Below are 15,000 nucleotides of genomic sequence, written 5' to 3' on the forward strand. Positions count from 1 at the left end.
TCATCATCCTGAAAATGTTTCCTCTGTGCTGTGTGCCGTCTGCATTTACTGTGAACCAGGAACATATAAACTGATATTTACACACCTGAACACATCTTACTAGTGTTCCTTTGATTATGACACAAGAATCATTCAAACAGACCTTGTGGTTGCAGATAAACTCTGGTTATTGTGGGTAGTTTCTGGTACAGCATGTCAACAAGAGGCAGGATTTTGAAAAAACAGCTGCAGAAAAACCTGGAAATCCTCATCCTGCAGCATCCTCGGAAGGCCAGAAGCCTCCCTCACTGTGGAAGAACCAGATGTCCTGATGGTCTCAAAGCACTCTGTGAGTCCATCTGGGTTCTCACACACACTGTCGACAGTTCTGCTGTTAAAGCTCCATCTTGTGGCTGAAGCTCTTGGTGACCTTCTTGCAACAACTTGGTCAAGAATGCTGGTGCGTTTGGGTGACAACTGGCAATACCGCCAAGATCAGAAAACAAAACTCTAGATGGTGGGGTGGGAGAGGTGGCTTGCTGCATGATCAGATTCTGCGTCTGGGTCGGCCAGTGAGGATGGCAGCAGTGATGGAGAAACCTCACCTGAAGCTGTTCACTGCACCCCATCAGCTCAAACATAGACTGCCCCCTAACAAAGAGTCCAGGTGTGCTGTGCACATTTTCCTTCATGTTGGAGGAAGCAGAGACTCAGTCCCGCCTCTTCCTTTTCTCACACCTGCTCATCATCTGATTGATCACAATAAATTGAAAAAAACAAACCTGCAACCTTCCACTCCAGGAACAGTCTTCTACCAACCTGAGCCTTTACTTGGGGTGTTGGGCTTCAAACATATCAGACTCTCATCAGATTTAAACCCACAGACTCTGACACCCAAACACGTCTTCCTCCTCCTGACCTAGTGGGACTTATGCTTGATGTGCTTTCTGGATGCTTTTCAGTCTTTATTTGGATGTTGAGCTTCAAAAATCACTGCTTTGGGGCGCCCCCATAGCTCACCTGGTTCAGTGAGCGACCCATGAGCAGCGCTGTAGCTTCCCAACGCAGCGGTTGTGAGTTCGACTCCCACTCACAACAGTTTGCTGCAGGTCCTCTCCCCCCTCCTCACCCCTTTCCTGCCTCACTCTCTCATTGTCCTGAAAAATAAAGGAAATAAGGAAAAAGTAATTTAAAAAAAAAATCACTGATATGCTGTGGGATTGAACCCACTGTCTCCCAGCACCAGGTGAGGGTTCCTACACCTGAAGCCTCTCAGAAAATCCTTTACCTTGAGTTTTGTCATCTTCTCTCAGGACTACATGAGAATGCTGAGACTCAGCCTGAAAACATCAGATCAGCTTCTTGCTGGATGTTTCTCTGTCTGAAAATTATCAGTACTGGACTTAAAAATGCCAAGAGATCGGCAGATGTGTTCTTTTTTAGTCGCATTTATTTTGCTTGTGGTTTAAAGATTTTCTTTACTGGTTGGCCTGTGTGTGCCTGTTTTTGGACAAGTTGTTGTATATATCGAAGCTGTAACGACCTGCAGAGGGCGCTGCTGTACCTGCTAGTGTGCACAGACGTGGATGCTTCGTGTCTGTGTTCATATGTCGACTTTGTCTCTTTCTCTGTCACTGTGACACATGGACACATTCATACTGTCAGTACTGATATTCCATCCTGTGACTTTTCCTTTTTGGCTTTCCATGTAAAGAACAAACCATCTTTACGTCTAAACTAATGATGTTTAGACGAACTGAAAGCTCAACTGTAATGAGAACATCTATGAAGACAAGTCATGCGTTTATTCCTTTAATAAGTCTAAACAGTCAAAAACAATGACGATCAAAATTCATGTACTTTGGCCACAGTTTTTCATTTAATTCTGCACACCGGTGTCCAAAGTAAAGACAAAAAGGAAGAAAAAAAAACTCCATTCCAAAATGGCACATCCACAGTTTGTAGAAATAAAGTACAAAACTGAAAACAAACAAACAAAAAGAAAACATACACATTTTGCTATGACTGGGTATGAGCGTGAACATATTTTGGCATATATGTGTTATTTTTATGCAACCGAGTGTACAAGTTGTGTTATGCATTGACTGTTCAACAAACAGGACAGATCCAAGTAATCAGTAGTCAAACACATAAATTACAGAGAATACTGACAAAAAACAAACAAACAGTTTTTGTTTCATATCTATCACAATTAAAGCAAGACACCAAAAGGTAAAATGAAAAGACTGGTGGGCAAAACTGCAAAGGTTTGTTTTTTTTTTTTCCCCTATTCTGCTCTGGACTGAGATATGGTTTGACATTACATAAACTAGTCACCCAGAGTTATCTGACTGTCAAGTCAACATTTATTATAAAATGTGGATGAAGATCTTGTAATAAAACGTTGCATGTACTAAAAAACATAAAAACACGAACAATAACTTAATAACTGCACGATAACCCCAAATACAGAACCTCGATCACAGCTAAATGGATTTTGGAAATGGGGGAAAATGGACATGAATCTCATGTGTTTTATGTGCCAAGTGTACAGTTTATAACTGTAAAGCAAAAGTTAAAAAATGCTATTCTGTTATCTTATATGAATAAAAAAGTCGATACGAGTTTGCAGCATAAACCTTCAATGAACTATTTCAGCCATACCATGTACACTGATATACTGTGTGTGGTTAGATACAAGAATAAATGCAACATGTAAACATACAAGAAACATGACAAATGAGATCTTCTGTTATCTTTTGGACCTCTGCTTTTCACAACCAAGAACCCTCACGAGCCTTTGCTTTCTTTATGTCATAGCCAATAACCACATGGTCCAACACGGTAGCTGTATGCATACTTGTCCCATCATGTTCAACTGCTCTCACTGAGACTCGATTGGGGTAAGTCAACACACGTGATGCGCAAAATCCAAAGAATAATTCAATGAAGCATGTTGCTACAATCGAAGATTATTCTGCCACAACTCATTGTAAACTTCCTTCCTTGTCCTACCCTGTACCTGGAGTGTAATAACGTTGTTATTGGCCTTGTTATACACATCCCTTACATTGGGTACAATAAGTACCCAGAAAACGTGGAGTGGACATACTGACTAGCATAAAGTCCTGAAGCCTGGTCTGATGGCAGCTGCATGTGCACAGTGTCTCCTTTTCGTAACGGAAGTACTGCGCTCCCTGAAGCCTGATCCAGCAAGCCCTTTGTGTACTCGTCATACGTGTACATTACTGGCTCGTTGTTCTTCATTAATGCCACCCACACGTTGCCTCCTTTGCAGTGGACATGGTAAGCAAAGTAGTAGATCCCTGGTATGCTGCAGGTGAAAATACCAGTTTGGGGGTTATAGTCCTGATTGCCGTTGTGCAGGAGTTTGTCAAAGACCAAGGGAGAGCCAACAAGAGGGAATGGATTTGTGAGCTTGGCTGAGAAGGCAGGCATCTCCTGGCCCGTTCCACCAATTTCACCTCCGTTGTTTGGTTTCTTATAACCTTGTTTTTGGCCATTGTTGGTGGCAGTGACAGGGAGGATCTGTCCGAGGTCAGGATAAGCAGCAGGCAGACCTGGAGGACCCGGGGGCCCAGGTTGCCCTGGTTGCCCCGGAAGACCAGGAGGACCGCTAGGACCAGGATTACCTTGAGGACCAATATGACCAGGGGGTCCTGGGTTTCCCTCTCCTGGGTAGCCAGGTTTACCAAGTGGGCCTGTTTCACCTTTATGCCCGGGAAGCCCAGGAGGTCCAAGTGGTCCCCCTGGACCTGTAAGTCCTGGAATACCCTGGGGTCCCTGGTGGCCTTTCTCTCCAGGATGTCCCCCCTCTCCTCGTGGTCCTGGTAACCCTGCAGCACCTGGGGTACCAGGTAAACCCCTCATACCAGCTTCTCCTTTAGGTCCAATGGGCCCTTGTAAACCTCTTGAACCTGTCTGTCCACCCTCTCCTGACCTACCAGGCTGCCCTGGAAGACCTGGAGGCCCCATGTCACCCTTTGTTCCTGGATTTCCTCTCAATCCGCCATCACCATCTTCTCCCTTTTGTCCGGGGAATCCAAGACTACCAGGGGGCCCTATTGGACCTGGTGGGCCAGGAATTCCACTTTGACCAGTGGGACCGATGACCCCTGGAAGACCTCCATGACCTTTATCGCCTTTTGGACCTGGTGGTCCAGGAAGACCAGCATGTCCCTTATGTCCCTTGGGTCCTGGAAACCCTGGTTTACCATAACCTGGCATGCCTGGACCCCCTTGTAATCCAGGAGGCCCTGGTTCCCCTTTACCTCCAGAAATCCCCGGTTGCCCTCTAAATCCATCTTTTCCTGGTTTTCCAATTCCTGGTATCCCTGGTGGTCCTGGTTGACCTCGATCACCAGGTGACCCTGCCAATCCTGGTTCTCCAGGAGGGCCAGGTTTTCCTGGTATCCCTGGCTGCCCAGGGAGGCCATTCATGCCAGGTTTAGCAATTCCAGGGATGCCCGTTTGTCCGGGTGGACCTGGTGGTCCAGGGGGTCCTTTCAAACCTGGAAAACCGGGTAGGCCAAGTCCTTTGTCTCCCTTCGGGCCTTGAGGACCAGGAAGCCCAGGTGGACCTTTTTGGCCAGGCTCTCCTAGAATACCTTGCTGTCCTGGTAGCCCCTGACCTCCTGGTTTTGAAATCCCAGGGAGTCCTGTGGGACCTGGGAGCCCTGGAGGACCAGGAAGTCCAGTTGGTCCTTCACCACCACTTGGACCAAGGTCCCCTTTTGGTCCCAGTAGTCCAGGTCCTCCTGGTTTTCCTGGCAATCCTGGCATACCAGGTTTTCCAATTCCTGGATACCCCTGTGGACCAGGAGGTCCTGGCTTTCCAGGCAAACCTGGCAGTCCCTGGCCTGGTATCCCAGAGGGGCCTGGTGGTCCTGGTAGTCCTGGGGATCCTGGTGGGCCCTGAAGTCCTTGTGGTCCCTCTCGGACACCTTCTCCACCTGGACCAGGAGGAGGTGGACCTTTTGCTCCTCTGGGGAAAGCTGGTCCTGGAAGCAATACATTAATCAGGTAATCATTAACCAAACAGATTAATCACAAACGGTCCCGATTTGATCAAAGGTCTGCAATGTTAAATTTTGTGATGACATTTCAAGGCCGCTGACAAGTTTACATGAACATTAAAATTTCAGTTTCATGTCGGAGACTGGGCTCTACAGTTCAGAGTCCTCAAACTCTTTTACCTTTGCTGTCTGTCAGTGGTCTCTCTTTTCCCTTTTGCAGAGGCAGCTGAGGAAACTCTTTTCCATACTGAGGCATTAATGGCACTTCTTTGCCATAAGGCAGGTGTGGCATCTCATTCCCCAGAAACTGTTGCTGGGGAAACCCATCATTGTATTGTGGCAGAGGCTGGTGCTGCTGAGGCTGCTGTTTATGCCCATAATACGCCCCGCCATGGGCCAGGCGGAGCAACCACACCTGCAGCACTGTGATGGCTAGGTACAGAGATTGAAGGGTCACCATTTTCTGCAGTGGAGAAGGAAAACAGAAATGCATCTTTTTAATAAATGTCAATGGCTATTTGCATTTTCTGCAGATCATAAAATGAATACAAATATGGATAACATCAATTAGGAACAGTCACCATCTAAAGCTTTACAGATTCAGGTCGCAGTCATTGTAAGCTCACCTCTTTTCAACACAATCTGGTGATTAAACAGATATCCACCATATACTACATGCACACACAGTTTCATTACACAGACTGAAACCTGAGAAAACCAAAATACAACTTGGGTTTCCATTGCTAATGACTTCATTTATAGCCTGCCATACTTGACAGCACTTTGTTACTCTTGTCTGATGTTTTAGTCGGATAAAAACTTTGTCTCAGCATTTGTCATCTGTAATGACAAATACGTTTGTCGGTAATGTGTTTCCAAACTATACCAACGTTGAGTGAGGCAGAAACTGGGGCAGGGGACCTTCTGTTTCTCCTGTGGTCCATCACCAGCTCCTTGGTCCTGCTGATGTTGAGCTTCAGGTGGTTGCTGTGATGTGATGAAGCTCTCTGTCAGTCCTCTGTACTCCTACTCATCGTCATCTGGGATATATCCAACAATAGAGGAGTCGTCTGAGAACTTTTGGAGATGGCAGGAACCAGAGTTGAACCAGAAGTCTGAGGTGTAGAGGGTGAAGAGGAATGGCACCAGAACCGTTCCCTGAGGTACCCCAGTGTGCTAGTCACTACATCAGAGGCTCAGCCATCCACTCTGACATCCTGAGGCCGGCCAGTGAGGTAGTCCAGAATCCATGTTGTGGTGTCAGGGTCTAGTTGCATCGCCAGCAGCGTATCCCTAAGGAGGCAGGCCTGGATGGTACAAAAGAACATGACTCTCACAGTGCTTCCCTGCTTCTCCTGGTGTGAAAGGGACTTGTGGCACAGGCAGATCAGGGCATCCTCCACACCAATGTGCGGCTGGTATGCAAACTGCAGCGGATCCAGGAAAGCAGGTAGCAGTGCCGTCAGGTGCCGAAGAACCAGCCTCTCAAACATCTTCATCATATGTGACGTGACTACCACACGTCTGTAGTCATGGAGATGGCTGGGTCGTCCTTTCTTTGGTACCAGAACAATGCAGGAGGTCTTCCACAGGTTGGACACCATCATCAGCCTCAGGGAGAGACTGAAGAGGTGCTAAAGTCTAGCAAGCTGCCCGGCTTCACCTCGAGGACCTGGGGGCTGGTGTTGTCCGGCTGTGTTGGCCTTCAGTCTCATAAGCTCCCTTCGCAGCTGGTTGCCCGTAAAAGCTGGACATTGAGAGGGGGAGAGCTGCTGAGAAATGTTACTCATGTAGGGAATGGATGGAACTGGTGATGTTTATTCCCAAGTATTTAAATCTGGAGCTGGATAGTTGTGCAGTCTCACTCCTGTCCTTGTTTACACATGCATTCACACACTCAGGGTGAAAGCCTGAGTCTCACATCCCTGACATGACTTACACGTATATACATTAGAATTAGGAGGCCCTACAGGGATGTGGTCGGTCCAGAACATAATTCCTAATGCTTTGAACATGTCTGTGCTAAACAGGTCGGCTACGTGCTGCCAAGAGTGCTGCGTGAAAATAAACGGTGGAATGGTGAGTGTATGTTTTCCTCGGCTGCAGTGTTTGTGTGAGTTGAAACAGAACCAAGAAGATCAAAGCTGTTGGAGAGCCATGAACACTGGAGAAAGACTGCTTACATTTTTTGGGGGCAATTAAAAAAAAAAAGAAAAAAAAGCGAACTAAGTGGAGTGAGTGTTTCCACAGACAGACACTGTATCTGTGTTGTTCATCGGCATCATCAGCCTGCTACAAACACACTGACGGCGTCTACTGAAGGTGCTGCACAGAAAGTTCACCACCATAGTGAACATACTGTCGTTCGGGATATTTCTGTGATTTCGTGGTTTTAGTCGAACAAATACGAGTTTATATTCTATGTTTTTTAAAAATGCAGCTGCAAAAATGTTCTCAACAATATTTAGATCATATTATAGGGACAAAAAAAAGAAATTTACTTGTTCATTTACATGTTTTGCATTCATTGGTTGAAGTAATACATATATTGGTTGCTTCACTGGATGGAAATCAGGACTCATAACTTCAGTATTTATATATTTTTTAGCAGTAGGCCTGCTAACCATACATACTAAATATAACTTCAGCTAACTGTACATTAGTTTTAAATCTTAATTTTGCAGGAACCTGCATTCAAGCTTGTTTTAATCAGTAATGAAGTTGAGTAATACTAGGTAAAGTTTTAATAAAGTTCCTTAAACTAAAAAAACAACAACACATTTATGTACAAAATATAACTTGAAATGCAACCTGTACATGCAGTGCAGCTGTTTGCTTTGATTTCATCTGATTGATTTTGTGTTGTTTATGATGATTTTGTGTCTCCTTACATCCAGATTGTTCCTCCTGTCAAACTGAAGCTTGCCCCTCCTCCGTTTGGTCTCTCCTCTCTCCCCTCGCTTTAGGATGCTTCTCTGGGTCTTTTCCACGGCATGAGTGGGGATCCAGCCAGGCGTTCGCTGCAGTCCTGCTGGGCCCTGTGGAAATATGAATGTCAGTGAATGTCAGGTGGTGACCTTTCGCAGAGGCCTGGGGTTTGTAACACGGAGCTGCCATCCGCACCTGGCAGATGTGTTTGGTCCACTTGGTATTTGGTATCGCTACGAAACATTATTTGTTTTTATACTTGTTTCTCTAAGCTGAGAATCTCACTGTAGAGGTTCATCAGTTGTTGTTTCAAAAATGAAAATAATGACTCCCTGAAATGCTGCTCAAATATAACCCTGTAGTCCAACAGGGACACAAACTGTAAACAGTCCAATACAGTCATTTCTGTATGCACAACATCCAGATAGATCCATACAGGAGATAACTGATAAACATTACAGAACAGAAACATGACACCTTCTAAAATAAAACAGAGGCTTCAGTGTGAAAACTCATTCACACTAACTGAAAACCTCATATTAAACACATCAGACCCAGTCTACTGGGTCACTTAAAACACATCAGACCCAGTCTACTGGGTCACTCAAACACATCAGACCCAGTCTACCGGGTCACTCAAACTATGTCTGGATCAAGCACCACGGACAGCTGCTGTCATACTCAGACTGCATCATTTCTGTGCCTTGTCCTGTTCGTTCTAAACATTTGACTGGCAGAAATGTCTAAATAAATGAAACCTGAGTGAACACAACCGGTTGTCCATCCATCCATCCATCCATCCATCCATCCATCCATCCATCCATCCATCCATCCATCCATTGTCTTCCGTTTATCCGGGGTCGGATCGCGGGGGCAGCAGGTGGAGCAGGTCGTCCCAGACCTCCCTCCCCCCGGCGACGCTTTCCAGCTCTGCCTGGGGGATCCCGAGGCGTTCCCAGGCCAGCCGAGAGATATAATCCCTCCAGCGGGTTCTGGGTCTGCCCCTGGGTCTCCTCCCAGGTGGACGTGTTCGGAAGACCTCCAGAGGAAGCCTCCCCAGAGGCATCCGAACCAGATGTCCATACCACCTCAACTGGCTCCTTTCGACACGAAGGAGCAGCGGCTCGACTCCGAGCTCCCTCCGTATGTCCGAGCTCGTCCCCCTATCTCTAAGGTTGAGCCCAACCACCCTGTGGAGGAAGCTCATTTTGGCTGCTTGTGTCCGCGATCTCGTTCTTTCGGTCACGACCCAAAGCTCGTGACCATAGGTGAGGGTTGGGACATAGATGGACCAGGAAATCGAGAGCTTCGCCTTGCGGCTCAGCTCTCTCTTCACCACGATGATCCGTTACAGCGCCCGCATTACTGCTGACGCCGCACCGAGCCGCCTGTCCATCTCACGCTCCATTTTCTCATCACTCGTGAACAAGATCCCGAGATACTTAAACTCCCTCGCTTGAGGAAGCAACTCCCCCCCCCCCACCCGGAGGTGGCAATCCACCGGTTTCCAGCAGAGAACCATGGCCTCGGACTTGGAGGTACTGATCTGCATTCCTGCCACTTCGCACCTGGCTGCAAACCGCTCCAGTGCGTGCTGAAGGTCATGGTCTGATGGAGTCAACAGTACTACGTCGTCTGCAAAAAGCAGAGACGAGATCCTGAGGTCCCCAAACTGGACACCCTCCTCTCTCTGACTGCGCCTTGAGATCCTGTCCATGAAAACCACAAACAGGATCGGTGGAGTCGACCAAGGGGCAGCCCTGGCGGAGTCCAACACCCACTGGGAACGTGTTCGACTTATTGCCAAGAATGTGGACACAGCTCGAACTTTGGTTGTACAGGGACCGAATTGCTCGTAGCAAGTGCCTGGTACCCCATACTCCCCCAGTACCCCCCACAGAGTACCTTGGGGAACACGGTCATAGGCCTTCTCCAGATCCACAATGCACATGTGGACTGGCAGGTCAAATTCCCATGCCCCCCTCAGCAGCTCCGCAAGGGTAAAGAGCTGGTCCACTATTCCACGACCAGGAAGGAATCCTTATTGCTCCTTCTGAATCCGAGGTTTGACAATCGGCCGGAGTCTCCTTTCCAGTCCCCTAGAGTAAACTTTCCCGGGGAGGCTGAGAAGTGTGATACCCTGATAACTGGCACACACTCTCCGGTCCCCCTTTTTGAAAATGGGAACCACCACCCCAGTCTGCCTCTCCACAGGCACTGTACCCGATGCCCACGCGACATTGAAGAGACGTGTCAGCCATGACAGTCCGACAATGTCCAGAGCCTTCAGCATCTCAGGGCGAATCTCGTCCACACCTGGCGTTTTGCCACCGGGGAGCTTCTTAACTACCTTGGCGACCTCCACCACGGATATGGACACAGAAACCCCCAAGTCTTCAGGCTCTGCCCCTTCAGCAGAGGATGTGTTTACCGGGTGCAGGAGTTCCTCGAAGTGCTCCTTCCACCACTCGACGAGATCCCCAGTCTGGGTAAGCAGTTCTCCCCCCCGACTGTACAAAGCCTGGGCGAATCCCTTTCTCCCCTTTCTGAGGTGTCGGACGGATTGCCAGAACTTCCTGAGGGCCGACCGAAAGTCCTTCTCCATAGCCTCCCCGAACTCCTCCCATACTCGAGTTTTAGCTTCCACGACCGCTGCAGCTGCAGCCCTTTTGGCCAGCCGGTACCTGCCTGCTGCTTCAGGAGACCCCCGAGCCCACCAGGCCCGAAAGGTCTCCTTCTTCAGCCTGATGGCTTCCCTCACCGCCGGTGTCCACCAGCAGGTTTTGAGGTTGCCGCCGCGACAGGCACCAGTGACCTTCTGACCACAGCTCCTAACAGCCACTTCTGCAATGGAGGCGCGAACATGGCCCACTCTGACTCCATGTCCCCAACCTCCCCCAGGATGCAGGAAAAACTCTTCCGGAAGTGGGAACTGGTTATAAATCGATCTATTCTCCACTGTTATCATTTGGTGGTTTTCATTCGGTTGTGGCCATGTGTCTACTCCTGGGGTTAAAACATGAAGCCAAACAGCCAAAAACTACAGCTCCTAGAAGGTCCACTTGAGGCTGACTTTGAAATGGACCCTGTGGTAAAATGAACAGCTTTTCTATAGAAATAAACGTGTTGTCAGCCTGCTACAGAAAAGGGTTTTAGTGTCCCTGTTATTTTCTCATTATTGTACAGGAGGGGAATTTATATAATTCTTTTTTTAAAATTGTGCTGGAGCTTAAAGTTCAGCATTAGAGATGTTGGTGTGGCCTGCCTCAGTCCTTTTCCTGCTGTACCTCTGCTGTTATTTGGTTAAACCTTTGTTGCATTTTCTTGCCGATGTGGACACAGACAGCTCCATCATGGTCGCCTCATTGTTGCTGTTATCCTAATTTTCTAGTCAGCTTGGAGAACTTCGTCACATACAACAGGTCGTATCTATGCACTGCTTGCAGACACACTACTGGCCACATGCACAGCATTAACCTTGTAGCATAACTGACACAAATGTGAGATTGAAAAGATGGCGATAACTGTAGCCACCACACTGAGCTTTAAAGCCGCTATTGAGCCAAAACCTCCTCTGTGCAGGGAAACATGTGACACATCAGGACATTGCCTCCAGTTTGTATGCCTGACCTCGGACCTGCTTCACCTTTTATCACTTTCAGAAATACAATAGCAGCCTACAGATTAAACCTGGCAGGTAGTAATGTGGTTCTGGCATTAAATAAGAACTCCAGGTGTTTGGTTTGCAGTGTATAACTGTCAGGCCATCGCTCTCTGAACAATGACAGACGGGTTTACATGTCAAAGTAAAACCCTGATAAGAAACAAAGGGACAAAAAGACAAGGAACTGCTGCCAAGAGAAGGCTTCAATGGCCCGGGACTGACCCACTCTTGGAGCACGACCTATGCCATGCATAACAGAGGGGATGGAGCCTCCACCTAAGACTCAAGGTGGAGGGTCTATAACTGCATGCCAAAGTCCCTCCACCAGCACCTGGTGCTAACCTCTAACGCCATCCTTCCCCTCATAATAATTAACTTCTGGTCTGTTCTGGTCACCTGCAGCTTACATTCAGCTTGACCAGCACCACGGGCACACCTCAGAGAGACATGACCTACACGTGCATGGAGTCAGGATCCTATCAGAGAGTAACTGTTACCCTAACCCAACAGGCTGAATCAGTCCCATTTCTAAAAGTCTAAGAAAGTCTCTAAATAAATGGATGAAAGTGTGACTGCACATTTCTAATTCATGTTTTGTTGGGAAAGGGGGGACGAGGCCAAGTTACACACAGAATGTTTGAAGGCTTAAATTAAAACCAGCTTGTCAGCTGACTGGAACCCAGGCGCTCAAGTGCTGTAATGTCACATCCTATTAATGCCTGACGCAGCCACTTGCTTTCATGTGTTCCCAAAGCCCAGTCCTGGATCAGAGCCTTTGTTAAACATCTTCTCCAGATATAAAACCAGGAAGACATTGATCCTCAAATACTGATCTAAATTGAACATGATTTCACAAATCGGGATGTTGAAGCGAACGCCGCTGCTCAAGTCAAAACGTCTTGGACTCCAAAGCGAGTTGTTCTCAGCAAGGAAACAGGGTGACCTCCATGAAACAACAAGTCGGCCAAACGACGGGGACAGACCGACGCTCTGAAACACATGTTCCGTCCCGGCTCCAAGGATACGTCAAGCTTTATCGTTTACAGACAAGAAGCAGACAAAAACACATTTCGTTCCACTTATCGGACCAGACGACCCACATGAATAACTAAGAGTCCAACAGAACCTCAGCTCACCAGATGGAAGTCCTTCTGTTCCTGAACTGCTTGTTTTCATGAGGAAGCCTCTGTCTCCACCCTGTTCCAGCTCCCTGGTCTGTTTTCTGGTCAGACACAAACACATCAACATGTGGACAAAAGCTGATTATTCTCATGATGTGGATAAGTTCAAGATTTCCCTTTAAAGTCAGAACGAACCAGGAAAGACCTGTGATGGTGTTCAGGACGTCTGTGGACGGAACAAACTGGTGCTAATGACAAGCTATGAATCCTCATATTAGTCGGACGTTCATCTGTTCAACAAAATGAATATTTGTTACATTTTGTGTCTTTTTTATGTCAAACCATTAAAATTTTCTTGAAATAATGAACATTTTGTGACTATCCAGAGTCACAGGTTTATAATTCTATTTCACATGATACCTAGAAATGTCTGTAGTTTCATTGATATTTTTGTGGAATTAAAACTCCTTTTACGGCGGTTTTCATTATTTTATGGATGGCTGGACGTTTCAGTCTCTAGATTGTTCATTTCTTTGGGCATCTGTTAATGCATAGATGACATCATTATATACATTATTCAGCAGAGCCTGGTGGGAACCATCCACGCTCACACTGTGGATAAAAGTCTGAACTCAGGCTGCAGGGCGGCTCAGTGGTTAGCAGATAGAAGATCCTGGTATAACCCAAACCGTAACCCTTCCTGGTATAGATGACGGATGGATGGATGGATAAAAGTCTGACTTGGCTCCGTTTCTGATCACTCGCTTTCGGTACAGTCACACTACAGGACTCTTTTACAGAACAGTTTCCTGAACAGTCCTCCAGTTACAGCCAGGTGATGACCACCATGAAGCGACAGCAGAATGAAACAGGCGTTGATGTGAGGTGCTGACCATGGTGCTGGTTCTACCGTCACCATCTCGCTGTTCACCTCCCACTAATGACTGACGAAGACCTCAGACTGAGTATAAACTGTGAGGTTTAACAACAGCATCATGACTTCAGCAGACGTTACCGTTCTTGTCAATAACAGGCTGCGCTGTCGACTGAACTCTAAAGCGTCCCTGTCAGTCCATCACGCTGTCGTTTGATGCGAGTTTGTCAACATATAAAGACTGAACAAACAGAATCTGTTGTTTGGACTGTCAGGGACACCCAGAACACACATGATCCCTCTGGCACCACACCAACCCGATAAAATCAACTCTGAAGAGCGTCCCCTTCCTCCAGACTGACACCTTCAGCACACTATCAGTACACACACACCTTCACACACATGATGTACAGAGGACCAGCTCAGTCCTGAAGGTGGAGGTCCTGTTCCCGTCTGAGCATGATGCTCTGAGATTTTACCAGAAGTTGAGTGGACTACTGCACTAGTTCCAACTGCTCCTCTGCAAACAGGTTTTCATTGCAGCGTATTCTCTCCAACACCATCAGAACCAGCAGACGGGGACAGGTTCTTCAGGTCTGCCTCTGCTCCCCCTTCTGCCTGGTTGGAGGTTGAGGCCAGGGCCTGGCTTCTATCTCTGACTTCTTTGGTGAATTCCACACACTTTTAATCACACACATTTGATTGTTGATCACCTTCAGGCAAAAACAATTAAAACTTGTGTGACTGAACGGTAGATTTTGCGAAATGTTGAAGTCTGGACTTGGAGTCAGTGGTTGCTGCACATGATCTGATGTAGCAGCACATGTACGTGTGGCAAAGCTCGTCCTCAGGTTTCACTGTTCTCAGGCTTTATGTAATGAACTGAGCCTGGAAGATTCATGTTACTGTATTATTTATTACATCTACATTTAAATCAGGGCTGTCTGCATTAGAGACAGATGGGCCAGCTCACTACTCCACCCTCTTCATTAGGACAATCATTCAGTGACATTATGTAATCCATCCATCATCTCTACACCTTAGGTCACTGGAGCCTATCCCAGCTGACTCAGGGTGAAGGCAGGTTCACCTGGACAGGTAACCAGTCTATCACAGGGCTACACTTAGAGACAGACAACCAAGCACACTCACATTCACACCTACAGACAATTTACAATCACCAATTAACCTCAGCATGTTTCTGGACTGTGGGAGGAAGCCGGAGAACCCAGAGAGAACCCACGCTGCACGGGGAGAACATGGAGACTCCACGCAGGAAGATCCCGCAGGAACTACTGCTCTGGGTATGTATGTGCATATATGAACAATTACTGAGCATTTCAATGGCTCCATGATTAAAAATCTTGACGTAACCACAATTATGTTTCTTTATCGTTC

The 15,000-nt window shown here is 47.2% G+C and overlaps 1 protein-coding gene across 1 annotated transcript in view; it reads right to left on the reverse strand.

Annotated features, from left to right (window-relative positions):
- Positions 1–1,769: 1,769 nt before the first annotated feature.
- Positions 1,770–15,000, reverse strand: part of LOC103358969 (collagen alpha-1(VIII) chain-like) — a 21,191-nt gene continuing 7,960 nt past the window's right edge. Inside the window, exons 2-4 of the mRNA XM_008284130.1 lie at positions 7,907–8,053; positions 5,196–5,478; positions 1,770–5,000 (exon numbers count right to left, since the gene is read on the reverse strand). Of these exons, the coding sequence (XP_008282352.1) occupies positions 3,046–5,000; positions 5,196–5,475 (2,235 nt within the window). The 5' untranslated portion in view covers positions 5,476–5,478; positions 7,907–8,053 and the 3' untranslated portion in view covers positions 1,770–3,045. The remainder of the gene's footprint in view (positions 5,001–5,195; positions 5,479–7,906; positions 8,054–15,000) is intronic.

The sequence above is a fragment of the Stegastes partitus genome, unplaced genomic scaffold, assembly GCF_000690725.1.
Source record: "Stegastes partitus isolate 25-593 unplaced genomic scaffold, Stegastes_partitus-1.0.2 Scaffold348, whole genome shotgun sequence".
Taxonomy (NCBI): Eukaryota; Metazoa; Chordata; class Actinopteri; family Pomacentridae; genus Stegastes; species Stegastes partitus.